This window comes from Nelumbo lutea, chromosome 1 (genome assembly GCF_056320005.1).
Source record: "Nelumbo lutea isolate HS-2025 chromosome 1, American lotus-T2T, whole genome shotgun sequence".
In the NCBI taxonomy this organism is placed as follows: domain Eukaryota; kingdom Viridiplantae; phylum Streptophyta; class Magnoliopsida; order Proteales; family Nelumbonaceae; genus Nelumbo; species Nelumbo lutea.
In genome coordinates, this window is record NC_142684.1 from 120,532,703 (window position 1) to 120,551,117 (window position 18,415).

At 39.0% G+C, this 18,415-nt stretch overlaps 1 protein-coding gene and 1 long non-coding RNA gene across 12 annotated transcripts; one reads left to right on the forward strand and one right to left on the reverse strand.

Annotated features, from left to right (window-relative positions):
- Positions 1–1,686: 1,686 nt before the first annotated feature.
- On the forward strand, positions 1,687–2,451 carry LOC148877155 (uncharacterized). The gene is made up of 2 exons (XR_016105309.1): positions 1,687–1,960; positions 2,090–2,451. It is a non-coding gene; the product is annotated as an uncharacterized LOC148877155 (long non-coding RNA).
- A 6,461-nt stretch (positions 2,452–8,912) lies between these two features.
- Positions 8,913–17,879, reverse strand: LOC148877156 (cold-regulated protein 27-like). Of its 11 annotated transcripts, none has more exons than XR_016112206.1 (7): positions 17,564–17,828; positions 16,655–16,849; positions 16,458–16,530; positions 16,230–16,340; positions 9,699–9,815; positions 9,162–9,577; positions 8,913–8,975 (listed from the first exon to the last, which is right to left on the reverse strand). XR_016112206.1 is itself a non-coding variant. In XM_088981987.1 (6 exons), the coding sequence occupies exons 1-5, from the start codon at positions 17,663–17,665 to the stop codon at positions 9,724–9,726; spliced, it is 561 nt and encodes a 186-aa protein (XP_088838113.1). In that variant the 5' UTR covers positions 17,666–17,879; the 3' UTR covers positions 8,913–9,577; positions 9,695–9,723. The 11 variants fall into 11 exon arrangements, 8 of the variants coding, with proteins under 8 accessions (XP_088838113.1, XP_088838100.1, XP_088838122.1 ...); XR_016112205.1 differs by having other exon boundaries at positions 9,695–9,815; XR_016112200.1 differs by having other exon boundaries at positions 9,695–9,815; positions 16,230–16,530; positions 17,564–17,872.
- Between the last annotated feature and the right edge of the window lie 536 nt (positions 17,880–18,415).

The following is an 18,415-nucleotide window of genomic DNA, read 5'->3' on the forward strand; positions in this document are numbered from 1 at the left end:
TAAAGATTTTTGAGAAAAACGAGACATGGGAACTTGTAGATCGTCCACAAAACAAAGACACTATAGGAGTTAAGTGGGTTTACAAGACAAAGCTTAACTCAGATGGCTCAATCCAAAAGCATAAAGCAAGGTTAGTTGCCAAATGATACTCACAACAATATGGTGTTGACTACAATGAGGCATTTGTTCCAGTTGCACACCTTGACACAATCAGGGCATTGATTGCACTAGCTGCATAGAAGAAATTGAAGATTTTCCAATTAGATGTGAAGTCAGCGTTCCTCAATGGCTACCTTAAGGAAGAAATCTATGTGGAGCAATCTCAAGGGTTCGTGGTGCAAGAACAAGAAGATAAAGTTCTCATATTAAAGAAGGCATTATATGGCCTAAAGCAAGCTCCGTGAGCCTGGTACAGTAGAATCGGTAGCTACTTCTTTGAACAAGGATTCATGAGGAGCAATAGTGAGCCAACACTCTACATCAAAACTCAAGGTACAAATGACACACTTATTGTCTCTTTATATGCCGATGATCTCATTTACACAAGAATTAATGAGAAGATGATCAAGAAATTTAAAGAAGACATGATGAAGACTTTTGAGATGACCAATTTAGGTTTAATGCACTACTTTTTCAGGATCGAAATAACTCAAGAAGAAGATGGGATCTTCATCTCACAAAAGAAGTATACAGAGACTCTCTTGAAGAAATTCAAAATGGAGGGCTGCAAGACAGTATCAACTCCATTAGACAACAATAAAGCATTCAAGAAAGAAGACGGCTCACCAAAAGCAAATGAATCACAATTTCAAAGTATAATTGGAAGCTTACTCTATTTAACATCTACAAGACCAGACATCATGTATGCAGTTAGTCTGCTATCAGGATTCATGCAGAGTCCAAGTCAAGTTCACTATGGAGCAGCCAAGAGAGTATTTAGATACTTGAAAGGAACAAAGAACTACGGAATATAGTACGGAGTCACGCATGACTCAAAACTAATTGGCTACATAGATAGTGACTCGACTGGATTAGTAGACGACATGAAAAACACATCAGGATATGCTTTCACAATTGGATCAGGGATATTTTCTTGGGCATCAAAGAAACAAGCAATAGTTGTACAATCATCAACTGAATCAGAGTATATTGCAGCAACAATGACAACAAGCCAAGCTATATGGCTAAAAAGAATACTTGAAGATATGGGAGAACCACAAGTGGAAGCTACAGGAATCTATTGCGATAGCAAATCAGCTATAGCAATGGCAAAGAATCTTGTATTTCACAGCAGAACCAAACATATAGGCATCAAGTATCACTTTATCAGAGAAGCTGAAGCAAACAAATAAATAGAACTCAAACTCTGCAAGACTAAAGAGCAATCAACAGACATATTCACAAATGCACTACCAAAAAGCAAGTTCAAACTATTACGAGACAGATTGGAGTTATTGAAATGTGCACCAAGGAGGAGTATTAGAAGTTGCTACACATTTCTAGAATACTTTACTCTAGAACTTCCTAGTTATACTTGAGAAGCAAGTAAATTTGTGTGGTCAAAATTCCTTCAGTAAAAGAAGGATCTAGAGCAAATAATATTAACCACAAATGTAAAGTCGGTTTACCTTGCAACCACCGAATTTAACTACTATAAATACAACCTCTTGTATTGCAAATGTGCATGAGAGAAACAAAAAATACAAAAGCTACTGAACATTTCTCTCCTAATTCCTATCATATACTCTACTCTTCTATACCATCAATATACCAACAGTAACCAGGTGGGCATGAGCACCTGGGCATTGGCGTGCAGACACAAATGCCATTTCTTCCACACAGCCTACTCACGTTACACTATTGCTGCATGGCTTCCCATGATATTTTCCGGAACCCATTCGGCTCAACCATTGCCGGAAAAGACGACCTCTTGTTGCCGATGCCAAAAGAGACAATCAAGGTATGTTTTTTTTTTTTGCTATTTTTTCTATTATTTTCTATGTTTTTTTACTGATATCATTATAATACATCAACTTCTGGTTGATTTTGATGCAAGATTTTTTAATGTTTTTTATTCCCTTATTTTAAGTAAACATGACCGAGATGGATGAATGGCATATGTTTAACAATGGAGGCTTGCGGGTGTTGGGAATGAAGAAACCAGCCTTGCTCAATGGAGCCTTGTGGGTGTTTGGAATGAAGAAACCAGTCTTGCTCCTTCAACTCAAAACGAAGAAGGGGAAAATTTTCCTTTCTTTTTGGAAAAGGGTAAAACGGTCTGAATAATGTCATATTGAAAATATTCAAACTGCATATACTGCCATGTGATTCTTCTCATTTTAAGGTTTGGGACAAAATTGGCACTAGGCCTAAATGCAAAGTACTGCCGATGTGTAAAGTTTGACGGAAAATAAATGACAAATAGAAAGTTGAGGGTAATCTCTTAACAAACAATTTTCTCGAATGGCCTGACCACAGTCCACCTTTTCCAAAGAAAAGACCAAATAATACTAACGTTTTTGAAATGGCATTTAAACGTCTTTAGTACATGGTTTCTGAACAGAAAGCATGGTCTGTTCCAAACTTTCAATCCAATCAGATTATAGGCAATTTTATTCATCGAGGCAGATTTAAAATTAGTTATTTGGGTAAATGAAGCAAATTAATTTAATTTAACTGATTAAATATGGTAAATTAATTAATTATTAATTTAATTAATCTAATTAAATACTTAAATTACATTAATTATCAAATTAAAAAAATCATTTTATAATTATAATTAATAACTTTAAAATAATTAATAAAATCTTAAAAAATACACTTAATTAGAATTAAATAGCTTAACATATGATATGCATTAAGACATTTTAACAAGTGTAGTGACGGAAGAGAAGATGTTTTAAAACATTAGTTTGTTTTTGTTCCATGGAATTGGATTGAGATGTTAAAAATATGTAGTTGAAAAGGCCTGGTTTGGCCCAAAAATTCTAGGCTTGGTCCTAAGTTTTGTGTTTAGACTTATCCTATAAATTTTTAGCCCAAGTTTTGGCCCAATACTTTAGCTTAGCCTGATCTCACATTAGGCTAACAAATTCTCAAGTCAAACTTGGGCCCAACCAACTTAAACTCAAAATTCAAGGCTTGGGCCTAGGTTTTTTGTTCAAGCCTGTCCTTGGGCTTGAGAGTGTGCATTAGGCCCACAAGTTTCCAAATTGAGTTTGTTTCCAATACTTCAATCCCAGCTTGGGGCTTGCCTAGATTAAACATAATTAGAAGACTTAATTAATTAAAAAAATATATTAAACATCCATTATCTTGTAAAAGTTCATTGAGAGAGTGGTTGAAGATAAATGAAAATTTAAAAATAGTATCATAGTGGGAGTGGATAGAGAGATTGGGTTGTCAATGGGTCGAGTCCAAGTAGATCCAAAATCAACCCAACAAGAATTAGTAAAGACCTCGAATTGAATCAGACCTAATAGGGTTTATAATTTTAGACTTGGAACCAAATTGATCAGTTCTCGAGTCACTTTTAATTGCAACACTTGAGTGCCCACTACCCTTCTCATTCTACTACCACTAACCCGGGATGAATTGTTCCGTCCCGTGTTGAGGAAGGAACACTTTGTAGACACTCCACCAGCTATCGTCACTTCTTCTATGAAACTACAGATTAAAGTCATCGACCCAACATGGCTAACCACCATATTCAACCACTTTTATCCTCTCGGACCCATCTTGAGTCTTGAAAATATAGATACCTGTAATAAGCTCTTCAACCTCCCCGTCTCGTCCTTTCTTCGCAGACAAAGCCACAACCATCCAAATCTCAGAAGGAGAAATGGCAGGACCGTAGTCGAACACACCATAAGGCATCAACCGCCCAGTCTCCCACCCATCATCACTTCTTCGATGAAAATACAGAGTAAAGTCATCGGCATAACCAAAGTTAGATTCTTGGTTGTTTTAGTTTTTGCTACTTCCGCTGCACTACTCTGTTCTCGAGGTTGCGCGTCACAGAAATACCATCTCCTTTGATTCAGTTCTTTCACACTGGATTTTATCTGTTAGTTGGATAGGCTTCATCTGTTTTTTCCCTTTTGCATGCATATATAACACGAGTTGTATCCCCTATGAAAGTACAACTATTTTCTTTATTCTATATAGTTCTTAATTTTGCTTTGCTATATATGAAATGAAATGGGCAAGACAGGCTTCCACTTGCCTCACCACCACCACCACCACCACCTCCTCCTCCTCCATCGCTTCCATCTGTAATCTCACTCAACTGCGAACCAACAAGGCCGCCACTTGTAACATCGGATGATTGTGACGCTGTAGGCATGACCAGCACCAGTGACTCCTCTTCCTCCATGATGTAGCCATTAGCATCATTGGACTTGAAGCGATCAAAGACCCCACAACGTGGCCCCCAACTAACTGTTCTTGCCCTCCTGCCAAAAATATCGTCAATCCACCTGCTCCAGGTTTAGGTTCAGCCAGCGGCGGAAGTGTTCCCGATAGTAAAAGTATCTCGAAGCGAATGTACAGCATCACTGCATAAACATGCCCTGGTGTAATAAGTGTTTTCTTCGCCGCGCCATCAAGTGCCAACCAATGTGCCTATAGCCGCCACTCCAGTGTCCAAGTGTGTCATGGGTGAGCTATGCATGTACTTTTGTATTGGGGGATTGCCAATGGCATTATTGTAATACTGTAATATGATTTTCCACCTTTTATATGTTTTTTATTGTCACTCCCCCCAAAGCTTAATGTACTCTTTGAGGGGAGGTAGGTAGTCGAGTGAGCTCATAAGCGTCTAAAGGCTTACTCGCCCCTTTCGAGTGCCACACAGGGCACCAACGATTATCTCCGTGACAGTTGGTATCAGAGCAGGAGCTCCTTTTAAGCCATTCGACCCGTGACGTGAGTGACAACATGAAGCACAACAGGGACATCGTGGAGGAGATCGAGTATGGACTCCCCACAACCCATGAGGTCGATGATGCGCCCGCCAATGACATCAACAAGGACAAGGAACCGAAGCCCAACAAATGTGAGAAATCTTCCAACAAGCATGCAGCCGTTGAGTTGTGCATGCTACGTTGCGAAGCCACCGTAGGTGAGATGCAAGACTCGATAGACGAGCTGCATCAAAACATGGAAGCCATGGACAACACACTGGTCGAGATTGAAGGTCGCTTTAGAGGAGTCGTGGACGAGGTCCGAGACATAATCAATGGCACACTCAAGCAAATTTGCAACACTGCGCGCCAACAAGAAGCAAGCTCCTCCAACTCGTAGGTCCAAGACAGGCTTGATAGTTTTCAAGCCCAACTCGATGAGATGAAGAACAAGTGGGCAACATGGAGAAGAAGCACCTCCACATCAATGGCCATCCAGGCCCAACTAGATGAAACGAGAGCGGAGTGGGCCTCAATGAAGTCCGCCGCATGTACCTCCTCCAACACCCAAGCTCAATTAGAGGAGCTCAAAGCAGAATGTGCAATCCTGAAGAGGGTCATCGCTAATTCAGCCAGCACTTCCTTTACACATACTCCCTCCCACATCAAGATTAGGGAGCCAACCCCCTATTCGGGTACCCACAATGCACGAGAGCTCGACAACTTCCTGTGGCAAATGGAACAGTACCTTACCGCTGCCAATGTGACTGATGAAATGACTCAGGTACACACTGCTACTATGTATTTGACTGATGTCGCTATGTTGTGGTGGCGCAGAAGGTGTGTTGATATAGAACGTGGTACGTGTATAATCCGTACCTGGGCTGACTTTAAAAGAGAGCTGAAGAGACAGCTCTACCCAGAGAATGTGGAATACCTCACTCGTCACAAGATGAAGATTGTCAAGCACGGTGACTCCCTCCATGACTATGTCAAAGAGTTTTCAGCCCTCACATTAGAAGTCACCGATATGTTAGACAATGACTTATTATTCAACTTCATGGATGGTCTAAAGCCTTGGGCCAAGCTTGAGCTTCAACGACGCAATGTTTAGGATCTTGCCTCCGCCATGGCTGTGGCCAAACAACTTAGTGAACAGAGATTGTCGGATGACGAAGGAAGCAGACCAACCAGCCCGCGTACCACACATTTGAGTGGGGGAAATAGACAACCCAGTCCTCTGAAAGAGAAGCCACCCTTCAACCACAAACCAGTCGAGTACCACAAGGGGAAGCAGCCACAAGGAAGTCAAAGCTACTACAACAACAAATATCAAGGGAGACTAAACCGTCCTCCCATTTGCTACATTTGTGGGGAGGAGCACTTCACTAGGAATTGCCCAAAGCGAGCAAAACTGAATGCCCTCATTGTCAAGCTAAGTGATGATGAACAGAGTGATGGGGAACGGAGTACCCAGGCGCCAAGAGTGGGAGCCCTCCAACTTTTCAATGCCATGATGAAGAAAGGGGCTACCTCCAAACAGCCCTCCTCAGTCAAGAGAGGACTGAGGCATGTTGATGTAACCATTGGCGGGAGGCCAACCAGAGCCCTAGTTGACACAGGGGCCACTCACAACTTCATATCCATTGCAGAGGCCAAGAGACTTATGCCTGGCTGGCTCAAAGCAGTTAACACAGGTGCCAAACCTACTGAAGGCATGGCCCGTCGAGTAAGACTACAACTCGGCACCTAGGATGGAGAGATTGACCTTTCCTCCGTCCACATAGATGATTTTGATATTGTCCTTGGAATGGACTTCATGATACAGGCAAAAGCGGCGCCGGCGCCTCACCTCGACACCCTGATGATCTTGGACAAGCAGTCACCTTGCATGGTCAACATGATCGCCACCACCAACACCAAGAAGAAGGAAGTCTCTGCCTTGCAACTCCAACACCACCCTCAACCATTGATGGCAGAGAGATCTACAACCACCACCAGTGCAACCAGAAGTGATCGTAGCAACTCTAGGAAGAAGTCAGCGCCAGCGCCAATGTTAGTGCCAATGCCGCCACAACAACAGCAGCGGAAGCCACCTTTGCAGCAGAAGCCGCACACACCCACAATTGGTGGGCCCAATAGAAGACCTAAGGCCATGTCAAACTTTGCCCACATCTACTACCACAACCACCGGGGAGAGTGAGTGCCACCCAAACCATTTAGGGATCACATTCACATCATCCCTCAAACTAAATCTCGTAGTAGCCCTGTGAGTCACCCTTGGGGACAAATTTATGGGAACCAACACCCTAATAATCCAAAATACCATTTTGACCTAGCCTTGGCCACCAATTTTCATACCACCATTGGGAACCATCCAAAATCCTACCTTGAAGCAGCCAGGCAGGGACTTAACTTAGGGACTAGCCATAGGTTTTCCCACCATCCGGAACATCCACTAGCCATCTACTCAACCTCCTATCTGGGCCTTGGAAGAAACCTTGTTCGTGCAGCAGTCGAAGAACCGTCCTTCACCAACAAGTTCAAACCTCAAGCAGAAACTAGTCTTCGAGGACGAAGACTGAATTGAGTGGGAGAGACTATAACAAGTGTTCTCTTCGTCGTGCCATCAAGTGCCAACCAACGTGCCTACAGCCACCACTCCAATGTCCAAGTGTGTCATGGGTGGGCTATGCATGTACTTTTGTATGGGGGGATTGCCAATGACATTATTGTAATACTGTAGTATGATTTCCCACCTTTTTGATGTTTCTTATTGTCACTCCCCCAAAAGCTTAACGTACTCTTTGAGGGGAGGTAAGTAGTCGAGTGAGCCCATAAGCGTGTAAGGGCTTACTTGCCCTTTTGAAGTGTCGCACGGGGCCCCAACAATTATCCCCATGACACTGGTGCTGTTGCAGGCTAACGCAACGTCACATTGGCGATTGCCCCACCACCGCAAAGGATGCTAACACCTTGACCCCAGTGTTGTTGGAGACGGGAAGGTGTGAAACTGGATGGCGCTAACGCGAGTCTTGGATCCTTGGGCTTGAAGAGGGAAAAGACAACTATACACATGTTTAATGTTTAACCAAGGTTCAAAGTATTGTTATGCCGATACATATCGTTCCGGACCCTTCCGAGATGTAACTAGGTAATTCTGATGACGGTTTTACTTTTGCGATTTATTACCCTTATCAGTGAAGTGCTTTTAATCAGTGCTGTTTTGGACATTTTTTTTTATTTTAATAATTTAAAAATTATATGGGCATTTCAATAATTTTATCATACATAGAAACATGGATAATGAACGCTAGTGTCTATTTTTGAGAGTTATTCAAGTGTTACAATTGAAAATTCAAGTACCTATCACTCAAAGTATAGGGTATCTGTAATTTACCCTAATTTATTTCATATATTATATATTTAATATATGATCGGGTGGAACCGACTCTAACCTAATAAGAATTGAGAAAAAATATTAAGAACATCCTTTGACAACCCTAAAAAGAGGGGGGAGGTAATAAATGAAAAATGTGGCATATTGCTTTCAATGACATTCTTGTAGATAACAAATGTAATTATATGATATGCACAATTAAAAAAATCAATGATTGTTTTATGGCATTCTTATAATTAATAAAAAAACTAAAGGTTACAAATAATATCACTTTAAAAAAACAAATAATGGCATTCTTGTAATTATAAGATGCTCATTAACATCACACCAACCATTTGTATCGAAATACTAAAATATTTCATTAAAGCCCATTAAACCTTCACGCTAGGATTCCATTTCAAACAAATTGGGCACTTCATCTGTACTCATTTTGCCTTTATACTTTTTTTTGCCTTGCAGCTCTAATGGGTTTGAAGAGGATAAAAGGGAATTCACAACTGTGCCCCACAGAATGCACCCCACAGAACAAACATCTCCCAATGACAAGTAGGAGATGCCCCCAATGCACGCTAAGATGTGCATGCGGTGTGCAGATTAGACAAAAGTAGTAGTAGAGTACTAGGGTATACAGCCTTCCCTTATGCATGTGAGGGTTTCAATTCAATACATCGCTGTACCAAAAGAAAAAAAAAAAAAAAAAGTCAATACATCAGAGAGAATTTGAGAATTTTGGAGAGATGGAAAGAGAAAGCATTATGCAATGTTATACTGTTCTCAGGCACCCGGAATTCAATACTTGTATTCCTATTGCACACACACACATATATACTATATATACTTCCGATGCAGCTATTAACCTGTTTAAAGTCGTCAACTCTTGTCTACCGCCAATATCTTGAATAGCAAGCCCTAATTCGCTGAATTTAGACATGACAAAATTATTGCGTAAAGCTAGCTACTCTGCGCAGTAATCTCCTTGATGCCTCATTGTCTTCATCTCTCTATATGTATCTCTCAACCTGGTAATAAATACTGGTCCTTTCCATATCCTTATACCAACTTCTCACTTTCTTAGAACTTCAATCCTTAGTAATCACTACGTTGCATGTTACCATTTCAGCTCTTGACCTTAACCAATGCCTGGAAGCCTGACTTTGGTCACAATAAACTGTCCATGATTCCCCATTGCAGTCACCATGAACTTTTTGTTGTTTCACCGGAGAAGAACTTTCATTAGGATCCACAGATATAAAGATTCCCCAAATGGAACAACCTGAGACAACATTTAACAGAGAGTAAAATGGAAGTTAGATTCTCCAACATACATGGTTAACAGAGTAATATGTATATATGGAAGCTAGATTTTCCAAAACACGTGATTTTCACATACATACAATTCCCACGGCTTAATGCTGCCAACTATTCAAACCCACTCTTCATCCTCTTTGTCCTGCATGGACTGCTTAGCTTTTCTTCTTGGTCTTCATCTATGAAGTTCTGATCTGATACCTCTGCAACAGTGGAAATAGTCCAATCATTTCGGTACAGGAAAAAGAAAAAAAAAATTAAGCAACAAATTACCACAAATAAAGAGCAATGTAAAACCATTACTCGCCATACTTGTATGCCCAATATGGATGAAAAACCTTAATGTTTTGGTTACTATAGGAGAGCAGATCGATTAAGGAATATCTAGTCCGTAGCATGGTGCACTAACTGCCCTACTGTAGGTAACCCTATTTTGGGACATATAATCTGCCGTTTGGGAGCTGATCCAGTATAGAACTTCACTCCAACAAATATAGGAATATATTTTAGATATCCCAGGACCATACGGGAAAGTCTCCACCTTCTCTAACCTCTTTCCATGAAAATGCTAGGAATCCAATAACCATACAAAACATGGATTAATAAGATCGAATAGCTTTGATGAGACAATAAAGAAGAAGGTAATATAATAGTGGAAAAGAAGTTTCATTGCACCGTTGAACTTTAGTCAATCCCTCGGTATCGATATCACAAAACTTACAGACTGCTTGTAATCTATTGATATCACTGCACAAATGCTTTAGATGTGCTCTGGACCTATGAGATAAGGCTGGCACTTGAGGACCCCTCTGCTCCAACACTGGTTCTGCTCCACCTCCCACTTGGATCAAAGATAATTCATGACTGAAAACCATGCTGATGGGTGACATTTACCATCCACTGAGAAGATAAAAACACATCTATTTTAACCCTGATGGAAAAGGTCAACATCGGGTGGTAATGTGTAGGTAGGTTTGACCCCTTGCATTGATTTCTTAGTTTTGTGTTGTCATTCAAGTGGCGTACCAATTGAATGCTCCAAATGCATGCATACACATCCAATTAATTGTAGGGGCCTTGTAAATTTTTCTTGTCCACACAGAAAATGCCTTTATTCCTTCCCTTTGTTACTGTGTGGCAAACCATGAAACATAGGGAGTTTTTTCTATAACTGGTACCATGCAGTAGATAACTAGATGTGGTAATTTCGATCTGCAACCAAGCCAAAGGTGCGCCACATTAAATCTAAGTTTTATCTATTAGAGCTTTTGAGCTAAAAGAAATCTAACAGGAGACTAAAGTGAAGTCCCGTTTATTCTAGGTTTCCCATCTCAAAGCTATAATGCTATGGGGTCCAATCAACAGAAATAAATGACTATAAACGATACTATGGCTCTATTTGTTAGCCAAATCTTAAGCAAGAGGAAGAACCGAGGGAGAGAAGGACAAAGCTATTTCCCACCAGCATTAGCCAATAAGAAAGAGGGTGTAACTCACCCTAAACCATGAAAGACCTTTGCAATGACTTCTTTGCAGCTTGAATCAGTAAATAATTTTTGTATTTTTACCAAAAAAAGAATCAGTAAATAATAAAATGAAATATTCTGCTTACACAAATATATGGGCATGTTTAACAATTCTATTAACCAACATTAAGAAGGGTGGTTGTCTAAAACGCCCTCATGAAAATAAATAAATAAATGATCACTGAGAATGAAAAGTGACATACAAAAACACCTAGAGATTAGAGAATATTTGATTTTAAACATAGTTCGTATGTAAATAAGAGCAAGTATCCTTATAGTGATAAAAAAAAGCAACTATCCTCATTCCACTAGGCTATTCCAAAGAAAATTTATTAGCAGAGAACGGGAAGGGTCTTCCAATAAGGTAATGGATGTATAAAGAAAAAGGGACCTGATGTGACAATAAACAGAAAACAAATAGAGATTAGAGAAAGTAAACTTTGGATAAATTGGAAATAGACAAGGTAGGATACCTAAAGGCTTCTTGCTTCAGAACAAACTTAAACAGACATACAATAGACATGAATTACCACTGATACAGAAACAATTGTCCAAAGAAGTTTCAATTACAGCATCAGATGAACTTATAAAAATGGTAAATGGTCCAGATAGAGATCTTGTTACAGTTACAGGAAGAACCCTAGGCTTGAAAATTCCAGGTTGCAGCTAAAATGGCTGGAATTTAGCACCAAAAAATGCATTATAAATGTTTACACAGGAAAAGTGGTCTTGCTCATTTCATATGCTAAAATAGCTAGTTAGGTTGTGTTACCCCTTGCTTTTCTTGTTAAAAAAATATCCGTTTCAGTAAAAGCTACTTAGGATTTTCATCATGAAGAGTCTGCAACTAATTCAATAAATGAAGATAAAATCCAGTGAAATTAAAAAAAAAGGAAAAAATCCAGTGAAGAGGGCATTATAAATTTTTATAATCTTTATTTTTAGCTTTGGTGGTTTGAAGTCAGTCCCATAGTTTCTTTCACTTCTATTTTTAGGGAAATTTCCTGATTAGTACCCTGTACTTTGGGTCTAGTACCACATTGGTCCCTGAACTTTAAAACGTGACAATCTAGTACCTGCCATTAACAGACCATCAGTCAGCATGCAAAAAGATGCCATTACCCTTTAGCTTTTCAACACAGGTGATTTAACGATTTAGTAACTCTCCATTGAAGAACTTAGCAAGAAGAACACCTTGACAGCTGGTCATGTTTAGTCAAGCAGGGTTCGATGGTGAAATTCTTGGACAACGATGCCGGAAACGCCTCTAGTTTTGCTTGGACATTCAGGGGTTCAGATGCAGATGACAACGATGCTGTCGAGATTCCAAGTGGACAGGAGAAAACTCAAAAGTTGGGCTGGCAATATGGACATGGGCAGGGAAGACAGTGGGCTGCACTTCAATTGGAAGCTAAAGATCAATGGGGACTGGTGGTTTAGCACAGTTAGAAGGAGGCATTGACAATTGCTCCATGGGTTCTTTCAGCAGGGGGTGCTATGTTGAATATTTGCTTACAACGTCATGGCGGCACCAACAGTTGTGTGGATTGGGTTGCAGAAGCGGATTCGATTGCAAAGGAATGATTGGGAAGGAGAATGGGGGGAGAGAAAGAAGAGGATGGGTTCAATTCAGAGAAGAAGAAGATGGAAAGTGGAGGGTTAGAGAGTATCAGTTTTGGGGGAATGAGAGGAGGGAGTTTCAGATCTGGTTTGCTGGACGGTAATGACAGTGAAGAAGAGAATGAATAAGAGGAGAGAGAGAGAGAGAGAGAGAGAGAGAGAGAGGAGCCGAGATGGATGGAGGAGGGAGGTTGCTACCGCCACTGATTTGAGTTGCAGTGGCAGTGGAGGAACAGGGATGACAAGAAAAGAAAAAAAAAAAGAAAAAAGAAAAGGAAGGAGGGAAGGAGAGGGAAAGAAGATGGGAGAATGAGAGAGAGAGAAGGGGGGGGGGAGACGGAATGGATGGAGGAGGGAGGTTGCTACCACCACTGGTTCGAGTTGCAGCGGCGGTGGTGAAACAGGGGCGCCAAGAAGAAAAGAAAAAGAAAAAAGAAAAAAGAAAAGGAGGGAAGGAGATGGAAAGAGGATGGGAGAATGAGAGAGAGAGAGAGAGAGAAAGAGAGAGAGAGAGAGAAAGGAAAAAAAAATTGAGAGTGAGGGAGTTCACTGCTTTTGTTCGCTGTTGCTCTGTTCCGTGTCTCCTTCATTCGTTCAACCCAAATTGAAGAGAAAAAGAACCCTTTCCCTTTCTTTTAACGTTTAAAAGAAAAGGTTAAAATGGTCCAACTAATACCATAAAGGGTAGTTTTGCCATTTTTAAATTATTTAAACCACACATTATGTCACGTGATGGCCTTGACTGACGGTCTGTTAATGGCAGGTACTGGATTGTTGTGTTTTGAATTTGGGTACTGGATTATCATGTTTTAAAGTTCAGGGACAAAAGTGGCACTAGACCCAAAGTACAGGGTACTAATTGGAAATTTTCCCTTATTTTTATGATATGCTTTTTAGTTTCTTTCATTTATTTCCTTTTTTAATTAGCACAAATTTGGTGTAATAGCTAGCAGGTCAAACCAAAGGCATGGGTGGAGCCAGGAATGTTTCCTTCTTTCTTCTTTTGGGGATTTTTTTAGCGGAGGATAGTAATTATATCAAATTATAAAATTCTATTAAGAACTTATACATTTTTATTCACTTAACTCATCATTCATTTCTACTATGCTTTCTCCTCATTTTTAAACCCAAATAGAATATGTAATAAGATCTATAAATTAACTTTCCCTTTCAAATTCAAGGCCTTACAAGAAAAAGTGTAGTGAAGATGGCTATATAGAAAAAGATAAGAGGATAGAAACTGAAGTTGTACATAACATACAAAGGACTTGCAAAACACATTATTAGAAATACTGATATCATGACTGTGATAATAAATAAAATCTAAGACGATTTTGTAAGATCTATGAAATTAAGAAGTCTCAATTAGATATACTAAAAGAAAATAAAAGGGATGCATGTTAAACATATTGCTATAAAGGAAATCATCTTATTTTTTAGGGTAAGAATATAAAAACCACCCTGAAGTTTTGACAATCATAAAGGCCTCTCAGGTTTCATTTTAACAAAAACCTCCCCTGTAGTTTTGAGAAAAAAAAACTGCAGTTACCTCCCTTCCGTCATTGTCCTAGATGGAAAATGTTGAACTAAGGCATTATTTTTTTGAAAATACCCATTTTGACCTAATGTCTATCAATTTGGATGAGGATTTACTAAAATACCCCCAAAAGAACTTTGAACTAAAAAATTTCCTAGGGTCAAATTGAAAAGAGTAAAGTAACTTTACTATGTAAACTCATCAGGTCGAGTGAAGTCCAGAAGGGCAAATCTGGTATTTTTAATTACGTCAAAAGATGCTCTAACAAGTACTAGGGCAACTTAGTAACTTCCAAGTCTGTGTTACTGGGACAATGATGGAAGGGAGGTAAATGGCGGTTTTTTCAAGAGTACAAGGGAGGTAAATGTGGTTTTTTTCAAACTACAAGGGAGGTTTTTGTTAAAGTGAAACTTCAAGGGAGGTTTTTATATTTTACCCTATGTAAAAGGAATTCAATTCTTGTTGATGGGTTATGTTTATTTTTTATTTCTTTTTTTAAAAGGCTAGTGACTGAAGAAGAGGGCCAAGCCCTACAGAAGGAGTCGTGGTTATCTTAAATGTAGATTGCATTCCGCAGAAATTCTAAAACAGAAAAACATGTCAACTCACTTAACTATAGCCTGCATTGGAGTTATGAGTAATGCAAAGATAAAAAGAGTAAGAGAACATGTTGAACAAATGGAAAGATAAAAACAGCTTTTGATAAAAACAGTAACAACGGTAGAAAGAATATAGAAAGCAAAGATAAGCAACAAATATGTAACAATAATTAACAGTATAATAATTGTTGGTGGTTATAGAATTAATTTACTTTCCTGCGGGGGGGGGGGGGGTTGCTCATATGTTGGACTTTATCATTAGCAACCAAGTTCTGTGATTGTCATTCTTTCATTCTGAAGCTGTTCCATAGGGTTGGTTTAACATAGTTTACTAATGCCTAAAAGAGTATTTTTCATATAGAACCGTAGGATTTCTTCCACACTCTAAATGCAAAACTTTTCATATTGAACTAAATACAGTCATTTATTTTTCTTCCTAGATACATTTTAAAACACTAACTAAAAAATTCCTCCTTGGTTTTGATACCCAAAGGGAAGAAAGGTAATACATGCTTATTTCATTCACTGAAAAGCTTACTTCATATAGCCAAACCTCAAACACCCGGAATATATCTAACCCCCTTCCCCCAAAGAAAAGGAAGGGAAAAGAAAATGGATACTGCAAATTCTACATTTTCATCTCATGGTGATCCATGATCTGACTATTGGTGCATCTAAGATTTAGATGTTGTGTTCAGGTTTCATTGGTCATCCAGTGTTGTTTCAAATACCTAAAGGGAGTTCACTGGGTTCAGAATATTTCTTTGGACCTAAATCATATCACTCCACAAGTCTGCCCCATATTTCAATTTAGTCATATCCAGTTCAAGTTCCACATTTCCACTGACTATTGGTGCATCTAAGATTTAGGTTCTATGTTCAGGTTTCATTGGTGCATTGATAATCTAAGTGTAAATATTTTCTCTGGTTTTACTTCATAATTCTACTTGCATGATTCCATTCCAGATTTTGTAGTGCATCTATGATCTGAATATAAAGTTGGAGCTCCTACTGATTTTACCTCATTAATGATTTCCAAAAACATTATTTTCATACTAAACTTTTCAAAACAATGCAAGTGGCTTTCACATTTATCATTTCATTTTTTTTTATTTGGTAAATAAGTAGGCATAATTTCATGGGACTTGTATGGCATACCATAATACTGGTTTCTCTTTCAAGGAGGGAGCAGTTAGTACTCAAGAAAAAACGCACGGTGCATGCATATTGCATAGAAAGGGTAAACAAAGTGGATATGCATCTTAAGCAGTATGTATAATTACGCTGTGGAAATGGCTAAGAATGGACAGTTACAAAATTACAGTTGATAGCTACCTGTACCGTTCCCAACAGATTCCTGATGAAACAAGTGAAACTGACACACTGACAACTGTTTTGAGCTTGTTGTTTTTCCATGAGACGCTGTGTTGTTGCCTCTTATGCCAACTGCAGAAGTATGCAGTGAACCATTTTGTTGTGAAATGGCTGATGTAACTTCTTGGTGTTTCCCAGCAGAACTGAAATATTGGATCTGTGGAATTTCCAGAAAGCCACAACACTCACCTGCATTCCCTGATTGAGGTTTAGCTCTTTCAAAAAATTTCGTCTGCCATGAGCCATCTTGAAGAACTGTGAACTGGAAAAAATATAAGAAAAATGATAAAATACAATAATAAGACATTAGTAAACCAGGTGAACATATTTACCCATTCCTGGAGAACATAGTATATATAATTATGAAAGAAAAATATATTTTGTACCTTGCCAGAGGATATAGGGGTTTCGGAACTTGATTGTCCTGATGAGTTTCGATCTGGCAGGTTTTCTTTCTGTGGGCACCAACCAAGAAAGTCTATGGAATCATACTTGTGGTCATAAAGGTCTTTAACAAACAATTCTTCCATGAAATTGAGGTACAAACTGTGCTTCTCATCTGTCCAGATGGGCTCTTCCATCTGCAAGTCCACACGTGAAATCCAGCAACGAAAAAAAAAAATCTCAAGAAGGAAAATCACGTTGAGTTCCTATTGACAAAGTGATTAAATCTAGGCAGAACAACCTAGAAACTAATATCACCACTCGATCTGGAATAACAGAGTTTCCCATGTTATAATTCTTTTATTGTTTGAGAAACTTATCAACACCTGCACTAGTCATCTACTTTATCAAACTTTGTCATATTAGACAGAAAGAAAGAAGCTCATCCCTCTGCTAACATAAAAGAGATTGACTGTCATGTTGATCAATATCTTTCAGAAAACCTCATTAAATCTTAGAAGCCCATCAAACTGCAAATATTGTCTATCTAAGAAGTGGTCAATTGAAACAAATATCTTCCGTCAAAAGCAACAACCTTAAGATAAATCAGAATAAGGAACTCTTCTGGAAACCGTCAAAAGCGATTCAAAACCAGCTTTAGTCAGTAAGAATGCACCATGAAAAAAAAAAAAAAACAAAATGAAAATAAGGAACTCTTCTAGAAACAGTGAAGCAAATAAATTAGAACTTCAGGCATAAAAAAGATTCATCTAAGAAATCAGCTCCAGAATCATAAAAGATCAAAAACAAGCAATCCATGTTCAGCCTTCTACAGAAACCCCAAAACTACACTCAGTAATAACAACCAAAAGGAATGAACAAAGTAAAAAAGAAAGAAAGAAAGAAATTACGGGGATCTCAACCTCGACATCTCCAAGGAAATGTCTAGAACTGCGACCGGTTAGTTCCGACAGCTCGGAGCCCGTACTACTCTCCCTCCTGTAACCCTGCATTTCTCGATCAGGCAGTCTCGTCGGTGTCGCTTGGCGGAGATTTCCTTCTATTTTTCCTCGAAGTCTAAGAAAAAACGAAGGAAAGAAAGAATAATATTCTCTAAGTAAATAATTTGAATTTTCTGCTGTGTTTCAGTTGGAGGAGAGATTTGGAAGAGAAGAGGGAGATGAAAAAGAGTATGAAATCAAGAGAGGGAGACAGAGGACGGAATCTGGGGACGGTGCTGCTGTTGGGGACGTAAAACGTTCCACGTGGCTTCGCTTTTACACGTGTCATTAAAATGAAAAGGTCGCCATGTCAGCAACTGCTATTAATATCTAATGCAACTCCACCCAGAATCCCAGCTAATAATGTTCGGGGCGGAGGTATCGGAAAAAAAGGGAAAAGAACGATCCGATTACGTGGCTTGCACTTTACGACCACGTCCACTGCCCCTTCTTGCCAACTATGGAAAAGGATAAATACGCCAACTATGGAAATAAAGTTAACACGTGAACTAATTCTTTTAATTTCCATGGGTTCACCGTCGTATCAGTGCCAGTGCCATATAGGAATTCGCATTTGTATGAAAACTTGTTTGGATTCGGTGTTTATCAGATAAATATTAAAAAACATAAACGTTTGGATTTATATGAGATATTTGGGAAAACGTTAAATTCTTTTTTCTTCAAATGTCTATATATTTTTTTAAATGAAATGGTTACGGATCCAACCAAATAATAGAAACAAAAAACATAATTATTTTAGTA